The sequence below is a fragment of the Ailuropoda melanoleuca genome, chromosome 12 (assembly GCF_002007445.2).
Source record: "Ailuropoda melanoleuca isolate Jingjing chromosome 12, ASM200744v2, whole genome shotgun sequence".
In the NCBI taxonomy this organism is placed as follows: Eukaryota; Metazoa; Chordata; class Mammalia; order Carnivora; family Ursidae; genus Ailuropoda; species Ailuropoda melanoleuca.
Genome location: NC_048229.1, coordinates 40,552,147 through 40,576,227, shown reverse-complemented (window position 1 = coordinate 40,576,227; position 24,081 = coordinate 40,552,147). Strand labels below are relative to the sequence as shown.

The window sequence follows — 24,081 nt, the reverse complement described above, 5'->3', positions numbered from 1 at the left end:
GAGCCTGATGTGGGGCTCGATCCCATAACGCTGGGATCACGCCCTGAGCCGAAGGCAGACGCTTAACCGCTGTGCCACCCAGGCGCCCCATGACTGGTCTCAGTCTTAATATGATGAGATCACGTGCTCTGTGAGGCTTTTAGGGACACATTAGGGCCATAACTGTGATGTGGAAACATTGATACCATCATTCTTGCCAGGTGATGCCTAAGAGTGGCAGTAGGTCAATTTTGTGGTAGAATGGGACCGCTCAGACTTGGGTGACATTCATTTGATTCTGAATCATCTTCATCATAATCCACTAACTGAAAAACAGTGAGAAAGTGTTGAATGAGGAATGCTGCATGACAATATGAGCTTGTTATCATAATTGTAGATTACCTGAATTGGGGAAATCAGAGACATTTGGTCAAATCTCATGTAAATCTAAAATAATGACTAATTCTGATATATATTCATGAGAGGTACTTTTATGCCATCATGAAAATTTTTTATTAATATAAGGAAAAGTGTTTCTGGTATGATCTGACATAACGATCTTGAAGCTTGAGAAATTAACAAATTTGTGTAACATCTATTTTCTAAAATAAGTATTCTATGCTTGAAAAAAATGACTATTTCTCTTAAAGGGAAAACAGTGTAGAGATTAATATTTCTTGAGAAATTATTAGGGTAGGTACTGAGCAGGCAGTGTCTTTGTGTATGCTGTTTTATTTAACAGAGGAACTTGGCTTATTTTACCAATTTCTCAGCAGATCTGGAGTACTGTGATATCCCACAACATAAAGAAAATTTTGACCGTAGCAACAGGGTTCTTCCAGAACATGCAGATATTCTGATTCATTTGCTTCTTATATCATAAGCTTCTAGCCTACTTGATTGCTCTGTGATGCTCCCTTGCTACGTTGAATCTTATTATCTCCTCTTCTTTCATCTTAAAACATTTTTTTTTTAAATTTCACCAGACATAATGTGGGTTTGCAGTTTCAGGGATCAGTGACATTCAGGGATGTGGCCGTACCCTTCTCTCGGCAGAGTGGGAGAGTCTGAGTCCTGCTCAGAGGCATTTGTACAGAGATGTGATGTTGGAGAACTATAGTAACTTGGTCTCACTGGGTAAGTTTACCTCTCTCAAGTAAATTAGAACCTTCTCCCTGAAATACTTTCTTCATCGTACATTTTAGGGCTATCTTAAGAAGTGAACCTCATTTCTTCCCTCTGTCCCCAAAGAGATGGTTTGAGCTTTGTTAGGCTGGAAAGGATGAAATGGCAGGATTAGAACTCTGGGGTGTTTATTGCATAAACATTGACAAAGGCCAGATTTTCTATATGTTTATGCTCAAACTTGCTATAAATTCGCTATTACTGTCTGACCCACCTGCAGGCAAAACAGCTAGACACAGGGTCCTGATTTGTTCTATCTGAAGAGCCTGTGCACAGTCCTAAGGGGGAAATACATAGCCATCCAAGCCTCACTCAAAAGAATAGAAAAATCTAAAATGCAGTTTCTATATTTCTCACCTCAAGAAACTGGAACAGCAACAGAGGGACAGGCCTAACCCACTGACAAGGAAGGAGTTGACCAAGATTAGAGCAGAAATCAATGAATTAGAGACCAGAACCACAGTAGAGCAGATCAACAGGACTAGAAGCTGGTTCTTTGAGAGAATCCATAAAATTGATAGACCACTGGCAAAACTTGTCCAAAAACAAAGAGAAAGGACTGAGATTATTAAAATTATGACTGAAAAGGGAGAGGTCACGACCAGCACCATTGAAATTGCAAGGATTATTAGAAACTTTTATCAACAGCTATATGCCAAAAAACTAAACAATCTGGAAGAGATGGAGGCCTTCCTGGAAACCTATAAACTACCAAGACTGAAACAGGAAGAAATAGATTTCTTAAATAGGCCAATTAACTATGAAGAAATTGAGTCAGTGATAAACAACCTTCCAAATAATAAAACTCCAGGCCCAGACGGTTTTCCTGGGGAATTCTACCAAACATTCAAAGAAGAAATAATACCTATTCTCCTAAAGCTATTTCAAAAAATAGAAACAGAAGGAAAGCTACCAAACTCATTCTATGAGGCTAATATTACCTTGATCCCCAAACCAGGCAAAGACCCCCTCAAAAAGGAGAATTACAGACCGATTTCTCTAATGAATATGGATGCCAAAATCCTCAACAAGATCCTTGCTAATAGAATCCAACAGTACATTAAAAGGATTATCCATCATGACCAAGTGGGATTCATACCTGGGATGCAAGCATGGTTCAACACTCGCAAATCAATCAATGTGATACATCATATCAACAAGAAAAGACTCAAGAACCATATGATCCTCTCAATTGATGCAGAAAAAGCATTTGACAAAATACAGCATCCTTTCCTGATTAAAACCCTTCAGAGTGTAGGAATAGAGGGTACATTTCTCAATCTCATAAAAGCCATCTATGAAAAGCCTACTGCAAGCATTATTCTCAATGGGGAAAAGCTGGAAGCCTTTCCCTTAAGATCAGGAACACGACAAGGATGCCCACTCTCGCCACTATTATTCAACATAGTACTAGAAGTCCTTGCAACAGCAATCAGAAGACAAAAAGGGATCAAAGGTATCCAAATCGGCAAAGAAGAAGTCAAACTGTCTCTCTTTGCAGATGACATGATACTCTATATGGAAAACCCAAAGGAATCCACTCCCAAACTATTAGAAGTTATAGAACAATTCAGTAAGGTGGCAGGATACAAAATCAATGCCCAGAAATCAGTTGCATTTCTATACACGAATAACGAGACTGAAGAAAGAGAAATTAGGGAATCCATCCCATTTACAATAACACCAAAAACCATGCGTTACCTTGGAATTAACTTAACCAGAGACGTAAAGGACCTATATGCTAGAAACTATAGATCACTTTTGAAAGATATTGAGGAAGACATAAAAAGATGGAAAAATATTCCATGCTCATGGATTGGAAGAATTAACATAGTTAAAATGTCCATACTACCCAGAGCAATCTACACTTTCAATGCTATCCCGATCAAAATACCGAGGACATTTTTCAAAGAACTGGAACAAATAGTCCTTAAATTTGTATGGAACCAGAAAAGGCCCCGAATCTCCAAGGAACTGTTGAAAAGGAAAAACAAAGCTGGGGGCATCACAATGCCGGATTTCGAGCTGTACTACAAAGCTGTGATCACAAAGACAGCATGGTACTGGCACAAAAACAGACACATCGACCAATGGAACAGAATAGAGAACCCAGAAATGGACCCTCGGCTCTTTGGGCAACTAATCTTTGATAAAGCAGGAAAAAACATCCGGTGGAAAAAAGACAGTCTCTTCAATAAATGGTGCTGGGAAAATTGGACAGCTACATGCAAAAGAATGAAACTTGACCACTCTCTCACACCATACACAAAAATAAACTCCAAATGGATGAAAGACCTCAATGTGAGACAGGAATCCATCAAAATTCTAGAGGAGAACATAGGCAACAACTTCTATGACATCGGCCAGAGCAACCTTTTTCACGACACATCTCCAAAGGCAAGAGAAATAAAAGATAAAATGAACTTATGGGACTTTATCAGGATAAAGAGCTTCTGCACAGCCAAGGAAACAGTCAAAAAAACTAAGAGACAGCCCACGGAATGGGAGAATATATTTGCAAAGGACACCACAGATAAAGGACTGGTATCCAAGATCTACAAAGAACTTCTCAAACTCAATACACGAGAAACAAATAAACAAATCATAAAATGGGCAGAAGATATGAACAGACACTTTTCCAATGAAGACATACAAATGGCTAACAGACACATGAAAAAATGTTCAAAATCATTAGCCATCAGGGAAATTCAAATCAAAACCACACTGAGATACCACCTTACGCCAGTTAGAATGGCAAAGATAGACAAGGCAAGAAACAACAATTGTTGGAGAGGATGTGGAGAAAGGGGATCCCTCCTACATTGTTGGTGGGAATGCAAGTTGGTACAGCCACTCTGGAAAACAGTGTGGAGGTCCCTTAAAAAGTTAAAAATTGAACTACCCTATGACCCAGCCATTGCACTACTGGGTGTTTACCCCAAAGATACAGACGTAGTAAAGAGAAGGGCCATATGCACCCCAATGTTCATAGCTGCATTGTCCACAATAGCCAAATCATGGAAGGAGCCGAGATGCCCTTCAACAGATGACTGGATTAAGAAGCTGTGGTCCATATATACAATGGAATATTACTCAGCTATCAGAAAGAACGAATTCTCAACATTTGCTGCAACATGGACGGCACTGGAGGAGATAATGCTAAGTGAAATAAGTCAAGCAGAGAAAGACAATTATCATATGATTTCTCTCATCTATGGAACATAAGAACTAGGATGATCGGTAGGGGAAGAAAGGGATAAAGAAAAGGGGGGTAATCAGAAGGGGGAATGAAACATGAGAGACTATGGACTATGAGAAACAAACTGAAGACTTCAGAGGGAAGGGGGTGGGGGAATGGGATAGACTGGTGATGGGTAGTAAGGAGGGCACGTATTGCATGGTGCACTGGGTGTTATACGCAACTAATGAAGCATCACTTTACATCGGAATCTGGGGATGTACTGTATGGTGATTAACATAATATAATAAAATAAAATTAAAAAAAAAATGAAGAGCCTGTGCAACTTATATGGGCGCGGGGCGGGGGGGTTGGATAAACAAATTTAAACCTGAAGGTACCTCATTTTCTTTCTTACAAAACAATTACCTGATTTTGTGGTTAAAATTTATAATTCATTAACTTTGCATTTAAGATTAAATGAGTATCCTATAGATAGAGATGTCTCAAGAAACTTTTTAGTTTTTCTCTTAGAAAAATAACAGTAATAATGTTAGTAACTCACATTGTGCTTACTATGTACCAGTCATTATTCTAAGGTCTCTACATGTTTGTATCTGATTTGTATTAATTTATTTTTATCCTTACAACCACTTTATGAGATAGGGACTATTTTGATAATGATTTCAGGTGAGACTGTTGAAGCATAGTGAGTTTAAGTGAGTTTCCCAAGGTCACCCAGCTGGTGGGAGGCAGAAACAGGAATTTGAACCCACGCACTCTGGTACCAGAGTCTGTGTTCTCAATTACAACGTCATGCTTTCCGTCAAGACAGAGGAGAGAGAGAAAGAGAGAGAGAATAGATTTCACTTAAAATAAAACATTTTGCCCATCTATCTGGATTCTTGAATCCCCTTGCCCTTCCCCGAAGCACTTCTCAATGTCAGTTTGATCTTTAGTTTGTTCCACGTTTAACCTAAGCTCAAAGTATTTTTTTAATTCATTTTTTGTTTCTTTTCTGCATTGTATGGCATTCTTACCTTGTAAGCTGGATATTCCTTTTCTAAACCACATGTGGTTACTTTTTTGGAACAGTGGAAAGAGCCGTGGATGACAGTGAGGAAAGATCAAAGAAGACAATACACAGGTGAGTAAGAGCTGGTCAGGTAGAGAAGCTCTCATTGCTCGAAGTAACCCATGTGGTCAGGGAATAGGCACATCTCTGAGACGTTGTTTGTAACTCTCCCTTCAAAGGCCCAAGCAAGGCCTGCATGGAAAGCCTGAAACTTGGAAGAAAGATGAATATCTCACCAAGATTTCCAAAGAAATTTCACCTTTACCAATTTTATCATTCACTCACCTTCTCATATTTCCCTGTCATATTATTAGGCCTGTTCTCTTTCTTAGCGCAGTATTTCAGCTGTATTTTGAATTTGACTGCTTTCAGCTCCTTTTCTACATTTAGATTTATTTGTATATTCTGAGGTGATGATAACTGAGCAGAGACAAGAACAAGAAGGGCTTAGGCTGCATGATTATATAGAACATTCGAGGCGGAGTGCATAGCAAATGTGCATTCCTTGAGGTGGCAATGAGCTTTGTGTGACTCGGGAGCAACAAGCAGAGTAGAACAGAATGAATGAGGGGAGAGTAACAAGAAAAAAGGGAGAGTATCAGAAGAGACCAAGTCATGTGTATTTTTTTTGTTAATTATCAGGAACTTGGATTATTTTTGAAAGTGACTAGAAACCATGGTGTAATTTATATTTTTCTGATTTTAAATTTTTAAAAATTTTTGTTAAATATATAAAAACTAGAAAGCCATATTAAAATATATAGCTTAATGAGTTAGTATAAGGTCGGTATCCTTAAAACATCACCCTGAGCAGAAGTAAAACATTTAAAAAATAATAATTTCAGGGTATCCTGGCTGGCTCAGTCAGTAGAGTGAGTGACCCTTGATCTCAGGGTTGAGTTCAAGCCCCATGTTGGGTGTAGAGATTACTTAAAAATAAAATTTAAAAAATAAAAAATAAATAATTTCAGGCTTACAGAGAAGTTGCAGGATTATACAAAGAATTTTCATATTCTCTTCACCCAGATTCTCCAAATGGGGAGATAAAACTCTTCCAACTACCCCTTAAGCCCTTTACCTGCCTCTACTTATTCACAACCCTCTTTTCTCCCTCCCTGATAAATCACTTCCAACCACATCAAAACTTACCATGCACCCCATATACTCACTACCAGTTTCACCACTTCTCCTCCAGTTAGCCTGCTAACCTTTTAGATGAATATCTGCTGGTTATTTTGAGGTTCTAGGTCTGGAGATACCCTCCACTGCTCCTCTCTGCTTTTTCCTGCACAGGTGCATAGAGGATGGACTGAATGGGGACAAGGGTAAGAATAGGAAAAGCTGCCAGGAGAACAATTCTGTAGTGCAAACTGGGAGTGATGGTGGTTTGGATTAGAATGTTAGTGGTGGAAAGTGGCGCTCAGAATGTATTTTGAACATAGAACTAACAACAGGCTGGTGGGTTATAAATGAGTGTGGAGGCGGAGGGATATGAAGAAGGATGAGCAGGTTTTGAGTTGAGCGGGTGAATGGTGGGTGACACAACTGCCTGAGATGGGAAAGAGAGGGAAAAGGCAGGATGGAGAGCAAATCTAAACATGTGTGCTTTGAATATGTGAAGCCTGAGATGGCTATTAATCATCCAATTAGAAATGCTGACTAGGCTGTTGAATATGCAAGCCTGAGCTCAGGGAGAGTATGGGCTCACGCTCACAGTTAGCAGTTGGGTGTTATTGGCTTATGGCTGGTATTTAAAGCCAGGGGAGTGCATGAGGTCTCCCGAAGCGCCAGTGCAGATAGAGGAGTCTCACAGTTCTGTTAGAGAAAGCTGCAGAAGAGTCTGTTGAGAAGAAGCACATTTTAAGGTAGAATGAAAACAGGAAAGTGGTACCACCAGAGACAAGTGAAGAAAATGTTTCAAGGTGGACGAATGATCACTGAAACATGAATTTAAACAAGAAATGAGCATTGGCCTCAATATTTGGCCCTCCCAGAAGGGCAAATCCTCAGTGGTATCAAGGAGCAAAAGCCTGACGGGAGTGGTTTAGGCAGCATGGGGGTGAGTACCACAGTTCTGTAGAGGCGCTGCTTGTGAAGACACGGGGTTACACCTGCATGATTGATGTTGGGAAGGGTTCCACAGAGTGGTAGAAATGGATGAATTAGAAGGAGGAAATTCTTGTAGAAGCAATGGCCTTGAGCTGGACGGGTAAGGTGGTGGAATTTTGTGCGTAAGAAAGAAACGGTGGCAGTGGGTGTGGATGTAGATAACTTAGTTGATACAGTAGAGGAACGAATATGTATCTTTGATCTTGTGTTTTCTCAGAGCTATAAGAAGAAAAATGATTAACTGAAAATTAGTGAGGAGAGGTATGAAATCTTTGTTGTTGAGTTTACTCATGCTGTACCGACTAACTCCCTTTTTTTGATCAGTCTCTAACACTGCCGGCGGCTGGTGGTGGTAGTAATAGCAGTTACTTTATGGATTCTATACCCTATTCCTGACACTATTCTAAGCATTTTACATGTATTGCCTTATTGATTCTCACCGCAACATTGTGAGACGTTTTTCAAATTGCTGTCAGTATTCCTGTTGTTAGTTGATGTTCAAAATACATCTGAGGGAACTAAGACTTGGAATGATTAAGAAATTTTCCTAATTACAGAGCTAGTTCTCAGAACTAGAATTTAGACAGAGTCTGGCTTATTTTAGTAATCACTGTGCCATTCTGCATTTGTATATTCTTCTTTTAGCTGAAATGTATTGATTTAAACAAATATGTACAAGGTTCTTCATTGATGGATTTTATATAACTCTTTATTTTGAAATAATTCCTAACCAGAAAATTTGTAAGAATAACACAGAACATACATGTAACCTTTACCCAGAGACTGTTAATATTTTATGTATTTGCTTTTTATCATTTTCATTCTGTCCCTTTCCCTTGAAATGACTTCACCTTTACCCTGATTGCTTCCCTGTGTATTTCTTTTTTTCTTTTCTTTTCTTTTCTTTTCTTTTCTTTTCTTTTCCTTTCTTTTCTTTTCTTTTATTTAGTTGAGAGAGAGAGAGCACATGAGCAGGGGGAGGGACAGAGGGAGAGAGAGAGTCCCAAGCAGACTCCCTGCTGAGTGCAGAGCCCAACTCCTGGCTCATCTCACAACCCTGGGATCATGACCTGAGTGAAAAACAAGAGCCAGATGCTTAACCAACTGAGCCACACAGGCGCCTCCTCAATGGTATCCTTTAAAGAAAAAAAATAAAATTCAACCCAGTGGTCAAGACAAAAGTCATGACTTTCATTTAATTGTCTTCTTACTTTAATCTCCTTTAATTTGAAAGAACTTCTTGGTCTCTCTCTGCCTTTTATGACCTTGGCATTTTTGATGAGTACATCTCCTTTGTAGATTGTTCCTCGATTTGAACAATGTTTCACTTGTTTATACAGTGTGAACCCAGGCATTCTTACTGTTTTCAGTTAGTTGTAATCTTCTGCTATCATTTTGATATTCAAATTGTCTTGTATTTGACAAATGGCAGCCTCTTCATGGTAGCCTCCGTATTCTTTTTTACTTAAAAAAACTTATAATGAAATTTGGTCTTAATATGTGAGCTAGAATATGTAATTAGATGGCATTCACAACTTAGTGAAGAGCAGCTGTAGGAGGATACGGAGATGTAAGTGAGGGCAAGAGATACAGACGCTGGAGTGTGTTGAAGAGAGACGGCCCCAGAGTGGCTGGGAAGGAGGAATGTCCTAGAAGAAAGTGCAGCATCCTGGCAGTGAAGAGAAGTCAGGAAGAAAGAGATAAGTGTTCTTTTTGATAAAATGAACGTCTTTTGCAACATTTCAAATACAGTTCTGTAGTTGAAAGCCATGTAGTTACAAACATGCACTAATTCTTTTTCATTTAAAAAACAAACAAGAAATTTAGCTTCTTTTTAAAAAAGTTGATATAAGTTCAAATAGCAAAATGTTCATGTTTGACAGGAAGAGGGAAGAAAAAGAGAGGGGAAACAAACCACGAAAGACTCTTAACGATAGAGAACAAAACTGAGGGTTGATGGAGGAAGGTCGGTGGGGGATAGGCTAGATAGGCGATGGGTATAAGGAGGGCCCTTGTGATGAGCACTGGGTGTTGTATGTAAGTGACGAATCACTGAATTCTACTCCAGAAACCAATATTGCACTGGATGTTAACTAAGTAAAATTTAATTAAAAAAGAAAAGAACAGAAAATGTTCATGTTTGAAATTTATAATTTTTTTCAGAGCCTATTATCATTTACATTTAAAATTTTTATTTACTTTCAATTCTGTGTCACACATTTTGGTGGGTTCCCGCCTATTTTTTTTTTTAATTGACACTAACTCTCTACTTATTCCTATAATTATTCAGCATTTGATTAGAATTGATTTTCAGAAATGGAAATTGCCTGAAGAAAAGGTTTTTTTAAACATCTATTTCATAGCTCTTTTCTATATTATATATTTCTTTGTGTATTAGTTTTTGCCGTAATAAATTACCACAAATTTGTAAATTAGTTCTGCTATAACAAAGTACTACAAACTTGGTGGCTTAAGACAACAGAAATCTACTGCCTCACAATTCACAAAGCCAGAAGTTTGAAATCAGGAAGTCAAGGGCATGCTGTCCCTGAAGGTCCCAGGGGAGGATCCTTTTTTGCCTCTTTGTAGCTTCTGGTGGTGGCTGGTAGTCCTGGCATTCTTTGGCTTATAACTACATTGATGTATGAAAGACGTTAGGGTTCGAGGCCGACGGCCAAGAAAGAATTCTTGAGACGTTTTGGTGCAAAAAGGTGATTTTATTAAAGCACGGGGACAGGACCCGTGGGCAGAAAGAACTGCAATGGGGTCATGAGGGGTGGTGATTATATACTATGGGGTTGGGGGAGGTAAAGAAAGGGGGGGTTTGAAAGAACTTTCATGTATTAGAGAAGACACACAGGATACCGAGTCTTTGCTATGGTCGGTTAAGGTTGCTTTTCGTTCTAGTAAGGCATTAACAGTAAGATAGTTGGGAGCTTCCTGGAGGAATGTTATATTCCTCCTATCACACGTCCTTATCAATGGGCTGTAGGTTTAAAAGAAATTCAGTTTTATTTGCATTTCCTTTTGCCTCAGCCTCCCTCAATTTTATGGAGGGGAGGGTGATGTTAGCGCTTCAGAAAACGGAGTTATGGGTCTCTGGAAGTTAGGTTATTGATAAGAAAGCTTCTTCCTTGTAAATCACTGGGACATTTGTAAACTGAGGGAGACTCCTGTCCTGCAGGACTGTGATCTCCATCAGTTAACAATTTGTTCTTCCTTCAGGGCAGCCAGGAGTGCCTGAGGAATGTCACACATATCACATGGGGGGCGGGCGTCCTCTGTGTAGGGTGCGCTTTCTGCTTTGTCCTCAGCTAGCCTTCTGCTCCCTCATCAACATCACTCCCATCTCTGTCTCCGTTGTCACAGCCTGTCTTTTGTGTCTGTCTCTATGTGTCCTCTCCTTTTCACCTAAGGACACCAGTCACTTTAGATTTACTTCTAACACTAATCCAAGATGACCTCATATTAATTAATTACATCTACAAAACCCTATTTACTCACATTCTGAGGGACGGGGGAACACTATTCAACCCTATCCACTTTGCATCTAATTAGTCTACGTATATTATTTTGAGGGTTTTTTGTTTTGTTTTTTTAAATAGATTGTATTGTTTTTAATGTCTCTTAATGTATGGAAATATACCATCCTTTACAGTCTGTTTTGTTTTGGTTTGGTTTTGTATTTTGCCAACTGAATTAAAAACCACATGAAAGTTGAAAGAGTAATATAGCAATCCTTAAAACCATCACATGGATTCACCATTTTTAATATTTTGCTACTTTGTTCTGTATCCATCTAAAAAAGTTTTGCTGTACCATTTAAGTAAGTTGCACAAATTATAACATTTCATCCCCAAATACTTAAGGATATACTAATAATAAGGACATTATTCTCCATAACCACAAAAAAAAATTTTTTTACCTGCAGTACCTATGAGAGAGTCATCTTAGGCTCAAATGAACATTCAGACTAAGACTGCCTTTGGTGATCTTGGCTTTAAATGTTCAGAGTATCACACAGCAGGAATATGTTGTTAGTTCTATGTTCAAAATATGTTATGTGTGCTATACCTTCTCACCACTTTCCACCACTAACATTCTAATCCAAACCACCATCACCCCCAGTTTGCACCACAGAATTGGCCTCCCAATGGCTTTTCCTATTTTCTCAGTCCATATACAACTTGTCTCTCAGTGGTCCTTTTTTTTTTTTTTTAACCATCAACAATATTAGTACACCACATACCATTTTGTCATCTGGAACATTTCTGCCCAATAGAAATGTAATGCAAGCCACATATGTAATTTAAAATCTCCTAGTGGTGAATTTAAAAATAAAATGGTAAAATTAATAATGCATCTTGTTTATATCAGTATAGCCCAATATGAGCAGTTTTTCTGTACAGTCACTATAAAATTACTAATGAGATAGATCATTTACATTTCTCTTTGCTCAAAGTCTTCAAAATCTGGTATGTATGTTACACTCACAGCACCTCTTAATTTAGTCTAGTCACATAGCTGGTGGCTCCCATATTGGACAGGCTGCTATAGAGCGCTGCTCCCTTTATCTTTGCACTCATCTTCTGATTTGTCTGATATTTATGAAGTATCACTTTGTCACTTATCTTTGCCATAATGGGTAGAAAATGAAAATTTTTGAATTCTCAACTGTGTTCAATAAAAGCTAAATATTTTTTAAGGCACAAAATTGATGTCTGCAGACTTCTTTGAAACCTTAAAAGTTTCGGATGCAATCCTTTGAGCAACACATTGAGAAAACTGAAGGACAATGTAATAATTTATTTCACTACTGTATCATCTTTCCGGGCAATGCCAGCATTTTTCCACTTTCTTATTTTAATCTTTTTTGCACACTGGGATATAATTTCTGTAATGATGAAATAGCTTTTCAGATGATGAAACAAAAATGTCCCAAGGGATCATTATTCTTTTATTCTTAAAGGAAAAATAGATGATTGGTATCCCATTGTGTATCTTAGCTCTATAAAAAGATCCAGTAGAACCCTATGTAACTGTAAGGTAGAATGAAATTTATTCCATTTTGAAAATAAGTGAATTTTCGTCTTTGGAAGGTCTTTAAGAAAGAATAAAAGTCAGGGGTGCCTGGGTGGCACAGTGGTTAAGCGTCTGCCTTCGGCTCAGGGCGTGATCCCAGCGTTATGGGATTGAGCCCCACATCAGGCTCCTCCGCTATGAGCCTGCTTCTTCCTCTCCTACTCCCCCTGCTTGTGTTCCCTCTCTCGCTGGCTGTCTCTATCTCTGTCGAATAAATAAATAAAATCTTAAAAAAAAAAAAGAAAGAATAAAAGTCAGAAAATATTCTTACAAATAGTTAGAACTGCTTTAAACAAAAACAAAAACAAGAACACCTCCAAAACTAAAACTTAATCTCTTGGGCCCTGATAGTTTATGGAAGTTTAAGACAGGTCTCAGGAAGTGTTTTTCTCAATTTTATTTAACCCAGAGACAAGGAATTATGTTGGTTTCACTTCTTGGTTTTCCCAGCCACCTTTCTGGTCATTTTTCAGCCTTATCTGGAGGATAGAACGTTGTCTTCTTGGGAGCAAAATTATCCAAATGTACACAGTTGTTTTATGTGTCATGATTGTGTGTATATGAAAGTCATTTCAGCCTGTGAAAGTGTTGTATTTTCTTATTTTTTTTTTATTTGGAAAATTATTTGGATCCATTGGCACAACAGCATTTAAGACTGTAGATATACATTTGAAAGCTGCAGTGTAGACAATACTATGAGAAATATTATGATCAGGATTTCTAGTCTGCTTCTAGGCCAGGATCAAAGAGTAGTACTAGTATTCAACCAAAAGAAGAGATTCCATCCCTGATCCAAAGAGCCCACAGAACCTAATATGGAGGGAATTACCCTAATTACTTAACTTGGTGATCTCTTACTTGTTTCGTGAATCATTTTAGTGATTTTTTAAAAAGATTTTATTATTTATTTGACAGAGACACAGCGAGAGAGGGGACACAAGTGGGAGTGGGAGAGTGGGAGTGGGAGAGGGAGAAGCAGGCTTCCCGCTGAGCAGGGAGCCTGATACGAGGCTTGATCCCAGGACCCCAGGATCATGACCTGAGCTGAAGGCAGACGCTTAACGACTGAGCCACCCAGGCACCCCCATTTTAGTGATCTTAAAAATCTCAAAGAGAGGTCTTTAAAGATGTGAGTACAACATTCTCCGAAGAGTCGTATCTCTCCCTCGTTGGGCCAGTATATTTTCTAAACAGAATCTGTCTTGAACCAGTGTCTATCCAATTTCTCGGATTCGAATTCTGTACCTTTGTGACATTATCCAGATCTAGTGGTCCTGGACCATAGGGCTATATAATTCTCCCCATTTTGAGGTCATCTGGTATAGCATGACATGAAAAGCTCTGAGGGCAGAAGAAAGCAGTTCAAAATTCTCCTTTAATGGTGGTTGAAGTTTTTTGACAACAGTCAAGACCCAGATTTTCTCTTCTTTGAATTAAATGATCTAAATAACTCTTTTTTTCTGAGAAGTTGGAGAATTGGTGGGCCAAAATGATCTTAAGAGATAATGGAGATTATCCTAAAGGCAGATTGTCAGTTTCATGAGATAACATATATGATCCAATTTTCCAGTTGACTCTTGTGTGCAAATTCAATACTTAACCTGTAGGGGCCATCCCAGTGGTCTGGTTCCCATCGAAATGCCTGTACAGTTTATCACATAGCATGGAAATATTTTTAAAAGGTAAGCATTTTTGTCTCAGTGGGTTAAGCAGCCAATTCTTGATTTCGGCTCAGGTCATGATCTCTGGGTTCTGGGATCAAGCCCCACTTTGGGCTCTGCACTCAGCAGGGAGTCTGCTTGAGGATTCTCCCTCTCCTTCTCCTGCTTCTCCCCGACTCACATGGATGCACTCTTTCTGTAAAATAAATCAATCTTAAAAAAAATTGACTACTGGATTAGAGTGATAATAGTCCACACCCACATTAGTTAATTTTTCTCTTTGTAATTTAACAGTAATCTGTGTGGTTTTCCTTTTACTTTACTATCAAGGAATATTCATTTCTTTAGCAACCTGTCATGTTGTTAATCCTGATCAGAATAAAAAATATAATTATTTGTAGGAAGGTACTTTGTTACTATCACTTCTTGTGAAAATATTTCTTAGTATTCTAAACTAGTACTTTTTGGTTATCTTGAAACATAGTCCCAATGAAAAGAGAAAGACAAATAGATTGCCTCTTTACCAGTAGTTAAATACTTTTTCAAGTATGAGATTATTCAAAGATTAAAAATAATTTCTGTTGCAAGAATTATTATGAACTTATCTTTTATCCATCAGTTATCATTGATTCAGAATGTATAATTCAAAATAATCATTCATGTTTTCCTCTTGTCATTGCATTTGCCATACAGAGCTCCATATTAAGCCTTCTATGTTTCTTTTTTTTTTAAGATTTTATTTATTTATTTGACAGAGAGAGACAGCCAGCAAGAGAGGGAACACAAGCAGGGGGAGTGGGAGAGGAAGAAGCAGGCTCCTAGCAGAGGAGCCTGATGTGGGACTCGATCCCAGAACGCTGGGATCATGCCCTGAGCCAAAGGTAGATGCTTAACGACTGTGCCACCCAGGCGCCCCATGTTTCTTGAGAAACCTAGGAGTCTTGGAAATTTACCTGACTTTTTGGCAAAGATATCTGAGATTCATCTTGTACCTTCCCTGCCTCATTCCTGAAATTCTTCATTTCTTCAAGGACTGTTTTATATTAATGGGTTATTAGTGAATTATTTGTATATTATCTTTTAATTATATCCTAATTACTTTGTCTATGTCTTTTTTTTTCCTCCCAATTTCTGCTGTGTGCTAGAGAGTTATAGTACAGCGCTGAATGAAATAGGGGTTGGGCCCACTTTTGGAGAGTGTGTGTTCCCTATTGCTTTGTAACAAATCACCACAAATTTAGTAGCTTAAGACTACAGTCACTCTTATCACATAAGTGTATAGATCAGTTCAGCACAGGATGGCTAGATCAAATATCAGCTGTGATTGTAGTTCTTTAGGGCATGGGGTCTTCTTCCAAGCTCACAGGTTACTGGCAGAATTTATTTGCCTTCTCACACTTCCCATGTGGCCCACTCTGTCTTCCAGCTAGCAAGCAGCAAGTCTTATCTTTCTTGCACTTTGAAGGTCTCTGACTCCCCTTCTACCCTCAGCAAGACTCTGCTTTTTAGAGCCTACCCAGATAAGCCAGGTTAATGTTTCCATCTTAAATCAACTAATTAGTAACCTTAATTATATGTATCTTTTGCCATGTGATGCAACATATTCACAGGCATGATGTGGGCAAAGGTCATGAAACCCAAAATATTTACCACAGGTAGGTTTGGGAGAAATAAATTAAAATTTTTGACAAAAGAGAAATGATTATGTAATTGGAAACAGGTAGGAATTACAAGAATTAAGTGTTAGAACAGAAGATAAAGACATGGACATCCTTAGGCAAGGTCAGCAATTTATAGTATTCCTGATAAAGTGATATTTTACCTTAAACGTATATAGGATGAGAAAGATCCAGTCTGCAAACAACACATGCCAAAGAATTTTTGGGAGATGACATCACCCACAGATGGAACCAAAAGATGAGAAAATTTGTGACACATCCCAAGTGCTGAAAGGGGAAAGTGAGGTAAATAGGGAACAAAGAAAATTATGACTTCATATGAGGCCTGATAGGTAAGCAGGGACCATATTAATGAAAGATACATGGATTTTATTCTAAGTGTAAAGAGAAGCCACAGTGGGAGGAATGAAATTTCACCCGTATCAGAAACATTTGTAAGAAATGTTAAATGTATCAGTGCCCAGGAACTTCCCTTCTGTATTCTGATTCAGGAGGTCTAGGTTGGTGCCGGAATATCAGTGTCTCAACAAGCTCTTCTAAGATTCGGATCCACACCTAAATATCAGAAGTGAAACCTGTTTTATCACCAACCTTAGTATTTTAAATAAACTCTCATTAATCTCTGCATTTCTCTCTGACCTGTTTTTTATTTTTATTTTTTTTAAGATTATTTATTTATTTGACAGAGAGAGAGACAGTCAGCAAGAGAGGGAACACAAGCAGGGGGAGTGGGAGAGGAAGAAGCAGGCTCCCAGCGTAGGAGCCTCATGTGGGGCTCGATCCCAGAACGCCGGGATCACACCCTGAGCCGAAGGCAGACGCTTAATGACTGAGCCACCCAGGTGCCCCTGTTTTTGATTTTTATAACAGTATTTTAGTACTGCCTAGGCTATTTATTTCTAATAGATATTTTCAATGTGTCTCTTTTCTTCCATAGAAATCTATATTCCTATACTTTCTCATATAGGAAAACAAAATATTTGGGTTTTTTGTTGTTGTTTTGTTTTCTTTCAGATTTTCAGTTGAAGGATGAGACAGTCAGCACTAAAGAAATGCCCACTATTGAGAAATGTACATCTTTTGCTCTGCATCAGAGAATTCTTAATAGAGAACAATCATGTGAATGTCAGAAATATGGGAAGACTTTTTGTCAAGGCTCAAACCCTGTTCAACACGAGAGAACACATTCTAATGAAAAACCCTGCAAATGTAAAGAATGTGGGAAGAACTTTAGTAATGGACATAAACTCACCGTACGTCAGAGATTTCATATGGGTGAGAAACCTTATAAATGTAAGGAATGTGGGAAGGCCTTTACCACCTTTTCGTACCTTGTTCAACATCAGAGAATTCACACAGTTGAGAAACTCTATGAATGTGAAGAATGTGGGAAGGCTTTTATTAGAGGCTCAGCCTTTGTTAAACATGGGAGAATTCATACTGGTGAAAAACCATATGAATGTAAAGAATGTGGGAAGAACTTTGGTAGTAGCCATCAATTTACTATACGTCAGAGTATTCATACTGGTAAGAAACCATATGAATGTGGGGAATGTGGAAAAGCTTTTTATAGTAGCTCATATCTTGTTCAACATTAAAGAATCCATAAAGATAAGAAACCCTATGAATGTAAGGAATGTGGAAAAGCTTTTATAGTGTATGGAAAACTTCCTTGGCATCAGAATATTCATACTGGTGAAAAACCTTTTGTATGTAAAGAATGTGGGAAGGCCTTTAGTACCTTCTCATACCTTGTTCAACATCAGCGAATTCACACTGGTGAAAAACCCTATAAATGTAAAGAATGTGGGAAGGCTTTCAGTAGTAGCTCACCCCTGGTTAAACATCAGAGAATTCATACTGGTGAGAAACCCTATGAATGCAGGGAATGTGGGAAGACCTTTACTGTGTATGGACAACTTACTCGACATCAGAGTATTCATACTGGTGAGAAACCTTTTGAATGTAAAGAATGTGGGAAGACCTTTAGACTTAGTTCATTTCTTAATGCACATCAGAGAATTCATGCAGGGGTAAAGCCCTACAAATGCAAGGAATGTGGGAAGGCCTTTAGTCGTGTCTCATACCTTGTTCAGCATAAAAGACTTCATACAGGTGAGAAACCCTATGAGTGTAAGGAGTGTGGCAAGGCCTTTAGTACTGGCTCATACCTTGTTCAACACCAGAGGATTCATACTGGTGAGAAACCCTATGAGTGTAAGGAATGTGGAAAGGCTTTTATTAGTTCCCATCAACTTACTGTACATCAAAGGGTTCACACGGGTGAGAAACCTTATGAATGTAAGGAATGTGGGAAGGCCTTTAGAGTACATGTACATCTTACACAACATCAGAAAATTCACATTGATATGAAACCCTATAAATGCAAGGAATGTGGAAAAACTTTTAGTCGTGCCTCATACCTTGTACAACCTGGAAGAGTTCATACTGGTGAGAAACCCTATGAGTGTAAGGAGTGTGGGAAGGCCTTCAGTTCTGTCTCTTACCTAGTTCAACATCAGAGGATTCATACTGGTGAGAAACCTTATGAATGTAAGGAATGTGGAAAGGCCTTTACTGTATATGGACAACTTATTGGACATCAGAGTGTTCATACTGGTGAGAAACCCTTTGAATGTAAGGAATGTGGCAAGACCTTTAGACTTAATTCATTCCTTAGTGAACATCAGAGCATACACAGCGGCAAGAAACCCTTTAAATGTAAAAAATGCGGGAAGGCCTTTAGATACAGTTCAGCCCTTAAAGTACATCAGAGAAACCATATGTGTGTAAAACCCTAAGAATTTAAAGAATTTGGGAAGTCCATTATGTATGGCTCAAACATTGTTCAGCATCAGAGAATTTATGCTAATGAGAAACATGGATGTTAAAAATCTTGGTAGGTCTTTAGAAAATATTCTCAGAGAATTCATAATGGAATTCAAAAAACATAAGAAAGCCTTTATTTGTCATTCTTGTGTTTACAATATCTGAATCCAAATATTCTGGATTGGTGGCTAATTCAAAAAAGGTAGGAAACATTAATACAGCATTGAGAGCATTAAATTTTATATGACATATTCTAATATGGCTGAATGAACTAGCGAATAAAAAAACATTCCAGTTACTCTTAAATCATTGCTGAACTTCAGATAATCTGTCCTGATTTTTTAAAAGCAGGTAATATATATTGGAAAGCCTGCCATATCACAGATGTCAATTCTCATCATTGTCATGCCACCACCTTCAACCTGTTTGACATTAGACACCTTTTTATTTCAAGACATTGCTTTAAAATGGTGGTGATAGAACGTACATACTTGTAAAAACCTATGCGCAATATTTATTATTTCATTATTAGCATTTTTGTTAACTGCTAGTGAAATTTTGAGAGTAAGACCCTATAGGAACGGTTAATTTAGAAATGCAGTCATATTCACGTATCCATTTTACAATTTTAGATAAATTTTTCTGGATAAAACTTTGTAGAAAAAAAAGAAACATAAGAGGATTTTCATTTAGAACTCATCCCTTAAGTTGAATCAAACAATTCTTGAAAAATACTCAGATTTTTAATGTGTGTGAAGTTGTTGAGAATAAACTGTAACCCACATTTTTTGTCCAAAATTCAGGATAAGTTCAAAATTAATAATAGGATAGAAAAATGTCAACTTGGAAATTTCTTTTGCAACTTTTTTTCATAGAAATTTCAACATAGGGAAAAGTTGAAAAATAGTAAAATTGCCACCGTCTTTGTTAACATTTTGCCTTATTTTATCTCTATTTTCTCATCTCTCCATGTGTGCATGTTTATTTCTACATTTAAGAGGAAATTGTAGACTTTACTCCTAAATATTAGCCTTTTACTCTTGAGCCCCACCTTTTTTATGAGTTTTTTGGAAAAGTCCAAGGAAGTTGTATTAGAGAATGCCTCACATTTTGTATTTGTTTCCTCACGCTGTCACCTGACTTGTTCCTCTACCCAGATTTTTTCCATATTGGAGGTTACACAGATTCACTGGGCTCTGGAGAACACTTCCAAGGTAATGCCACATTTTTTTGTAAACACACAATATCACATTTTTCCATAATTAGTGATACTAAGTGTTTGATAGAGTGATCACTGCTGGAGCTTTCCATTGTACAGCTCCTTTTGCAATTAATAATCTGACTAGTGATATTTTTAACATCTCAACTTTGGATGGGATCACATGTATGCATAAGTTTGGGATTAAAGGGAAAGCCAAAAATTATGAAATTACATTCTACTCAAGATAACAATGAGGTGCCTGTGTATCAGAAATTTTGATATGAGGTCAGAACTGTAATTGGAACATTAATTTTATTTTTTTAAAGATTTTATTTATTTATTTATTTATTTATTTATTTATTTATTTAGTTTGAGAGAGAGAGTGTGTGTGTGTGCACATGCAACCATGAGCAAGGGGGGAGGAGCAGAGGGAGAGGGAGAAGCAGGCTCCATGCTGAGCAGGGAGCCTGAAACAGCACTCGATCCCAGGACCCTGAGATCATGACCTGAGCCTAAGGCAGTCACTTAGCTAACTGAGCCACCAAGGCGCCCCTGGAACATTAATTTTAAAATAACAAAATTAATTAGAAACTTATTGTCACAGTGTATGCACTTAATAAGGCTGTTTGTTAAAAGAAGGAACAATCATACACATTTGCTCTAGGACCATTTCTTGAAACAAATTCTCTCTCTCCATTGAGTTGCTTTTTGAAAATCAGTAGACTACATGATATTTATTTCTGAAGGCTCTTCTATACCATTGTACCATGTGTCTATCATTCTAACAATACCAAAGAGTATTGATTACTGCACATTTCAAAACTGCTACTGCTTTGTTGAAAGTCTTTTTCAATTACATATTTTAAAATCAGCTTGCCAGTTGCTATGGGGGAAAATGTTTTGGGGGATTATCAGGTGGATTGTATTGAATCTATAGATCAATACGGAGATAATTCATATCTTAACACTATTGAGTCCACCAATTCATGAACATCTGTTTCTTTTTATTTAGGTGTTTAATTTCTCTTAGCAGTGTTGTGTAATATTCAGTCTTCCACATATTTTGTTAAACGTATCCTTAAGTATGTCATAGTTCTTGCTGTTACAATAAATGCTGTTGTTGACTATATTTAATATTTATATGATGCTATATATATAACAATATATAACAAATATATAACAAATGAATATATATGGGAAGTGTGTGTGTATGTGTGTGTGTATGTGTGTATGGCTCATTTGTTTTTATTGTTGAGTAGTATTCCTTATGGGTGAAACACAATCTTTTAATCCATTCACCAGGTGATAGCAGTTTGGGTTGTTTCCAGGTTTTGGCAATCATGAATAAAGGCACTGTTTGCACTTTTGTGTGGACATTTTCATTTCTTTAGGTAAATACCTAGGAGTGGATGTGCTGTCATATGGTAACTACATGCTTTTAACTTTAAAAGAAATTACCAAACTATTTTCCAAAGTGGCTGTACTATTTTCCATTCCCAACATCAATGTATGAAAATTCCAGTTGTTACATTGTTGTCAGCACTTGGTATTGTCAGTTTGTTTTTGTTTTCAGTTACTCTACTGGGTGTCTGATGGTACCTCACTGTGTTTTTAATTTGCATTTTCCTAGTGGCTAGGAAATGTTCACCACTTTTTCAAGTGATTAATTGACAGCCATATATCTTGTGAAGCATTTATTTATTGGGCTGTTTGTTCTCATACTGTTGAATGTTGAAGAGTTCTTTATATATTCTAGATATAAGCTCTTTGTTGGATGTGTGATTTATAAATATGTGTTGTCCAATCCAATTTGTCTTTTCATTATCTTAACTGTCTTTTGTAGAACAAAGGTATTTAATTTTCAGATACTCCCATTTTGTCAGTTTACCTTATGGATAGTGCATTTGGTGTTTTATCTAAGAACTCTTTGCCTTAACCCAAGGTCATGAAGATTTTAATCCTGTATTCCTGTCTCAGAGTTTTATAATTTAACATTTTGTGTCCGTGATTCATTTTGAAATATTTTTTGTGTAATACGTGAGGTTACAGGTCAAGGTTCATTTTTTCACATTTGGATGTCCAGTTGTTCCAACACCACTTGTTGCAAAGGTTATCCTTTCTTTATTGAATTGCCTTTGAACTTTTGTCAAAAATGAATCTTCCACCTCCTGATAATTATCATTGTGCCTGTTACTGGTCCAAGGAAGATTAGATGTATCAGAAAAAAATTATGAATAATGATTGAGACCATTCAACAAGTTCTGATTCATTTATAACCACACTCTAACAATTCCCATTTCCTTCTTTGATGATATATTTTGGACTCGGTGGGCTCTAGTGTTTATGTTGTATAGACAGTAGGACTATATCCAACATATTCACAGCCCCAGCCTCCACCCAGACCCTCCCCTACCATTGATGGCCACTCACACCATCATCTGAGTCCATTTACCTTTTCCAAAATTTTGCTACTATATAGTACTCATTTTGATGGAGTTTGAATGTTTCCTTTCTGTGTAAACTATGCAACCTCCAAAAATATGCTTATAGATACTGATATCTGGTATTATCCAAATGAAATGATGGTACAAAACACAATTCTACCATAATTTGAAACACATACACTTTCAAGTCAGCTGCTTTAGTGCCTCATTTTTTTCCATTTGTTAAATTGAGGCATAATTGACATGTAACATTAGTTTCAGGTATACAACATAATGATTCAACATTTGTATATACACTGAAATGATCACTATAATGTCTAGTTTCTTCCTATTGTCATAAAAAGTTACATATAGCCTACAGTACTGTTGACTGTAGCCACCATGCTGTACGTTACATCCCCATGACTTACTTATTTTATGACTAGAAGTTGTTATATCTTGACTTCCGTCGTCCATTTTAGCCACCCCCCTTCTGAGAACAAATTTGTTCTCTGCATCTGTGTGTTTTGCTTGTTTTTCTATATTCCACATATAAGTTTAATCATACGGTATTTGTGTTTTCCTGACTTAATATCACTTAACATAATAACCTCAAGATCTATCCATGTTGTTATAAATGGCAAGATTTTATTCTTTTTATGGCTGAATAGTATTCCATTGTATATAAATACCACATTTTCTTTATCCATTCATCCATTGATTGTCTCCATAATAATGCTGCAATGAACATAGGGGTGCAGATATCTTTTTGAATTAAGTGATTTCATTTTCTTTGGATAAATACCTAGAAGTGGAAATGCTGGATTATATGGTAGTTATATTTTTCATTTTTTGAGGAATCTCCGTACTGTTTTCCATGGGGGCTGCACCAATTTACATTTCACCAACAGTGCACGAGTATTCTTTTTCTCCACATTCTCACTGACACTTGTTAATTCTTGTCTTTTTCCTAATAGCCATTGTGACAGGTGTGAGGTGATATCATATCATTGTGGTTTTGATTTGCATTTTCCTGATGATTGGTAATAAGCATCTTTTCATGTGCCCGTCGACCATCTGTTTGTCTTCTTTGGAAAAATCTGTTCAGATCTTCTGACCATTTTTAAATTGGATTGTTTTTTGCTACCTAGTTGTATGAGTCCTTTATATATTTTGGATATTAACCCCTTATCAAATGTATCATTTGCAAACATTATTCCCATTCAGTAGGTTGTCTTTTCATATTGTTGATGGTTTCCCTCATTGTGCACAAGCATTTTAGTTTGATCTGGTCCCATTTGTTTACTTTTGTTTTTGTTGCCATTGCCTCTGGAGTCAGATCCAAAAAATACCTCCAAGAGCAACATCAAGGAGCTTACTGTCTGTTTTCTTCCAGAGTTTTATGGTTTCTCATCTTTTATTCAAGTCTTTAATCCATTGTGAGTTAAAGTTTGTGAATGGTGTAAGATAGTGGTATAGTTTCATTCTTTTGCATGTGGCTATCTGGTTTTCCCAGGACTATTTACTGAAGAGACTGTCCTTTCCCAATTGTATATTCTTGGCTCCTTTCTCATAATTTTAATTGACCGTGTACACATGGATTTGTTTATGGGCTCTCTATTCCATTGCATAGGTCTGTGTGTCTGCTTTATGCCAATACCATACTGTTTTGGTTACTGT

General features: G+C 37.4%; 1 protein-coding gene across 1 annotated transcript; it reads left to right on the top strand.

Moving 5' to 3' along the window:
- ZNF30 (zinc finger protein 30) lies at nucleotides 1–19,383 on the top strand. The gene is given in 3 exon segments (XM_011227054.3): nucleotides 1–1,116; nucleotides 5,391–5,489; nucleotides 16,963–19,383. Coding segments are annotated over 3 exon segments (1,920 nt in total). The 5' UTR covers nucleotides 1–1,082; the 3' UTR covers nucleotides 18,750–19,383.
- Nucleotides 19,384–24,081: the final 4,698 nt, after the last annotated feature.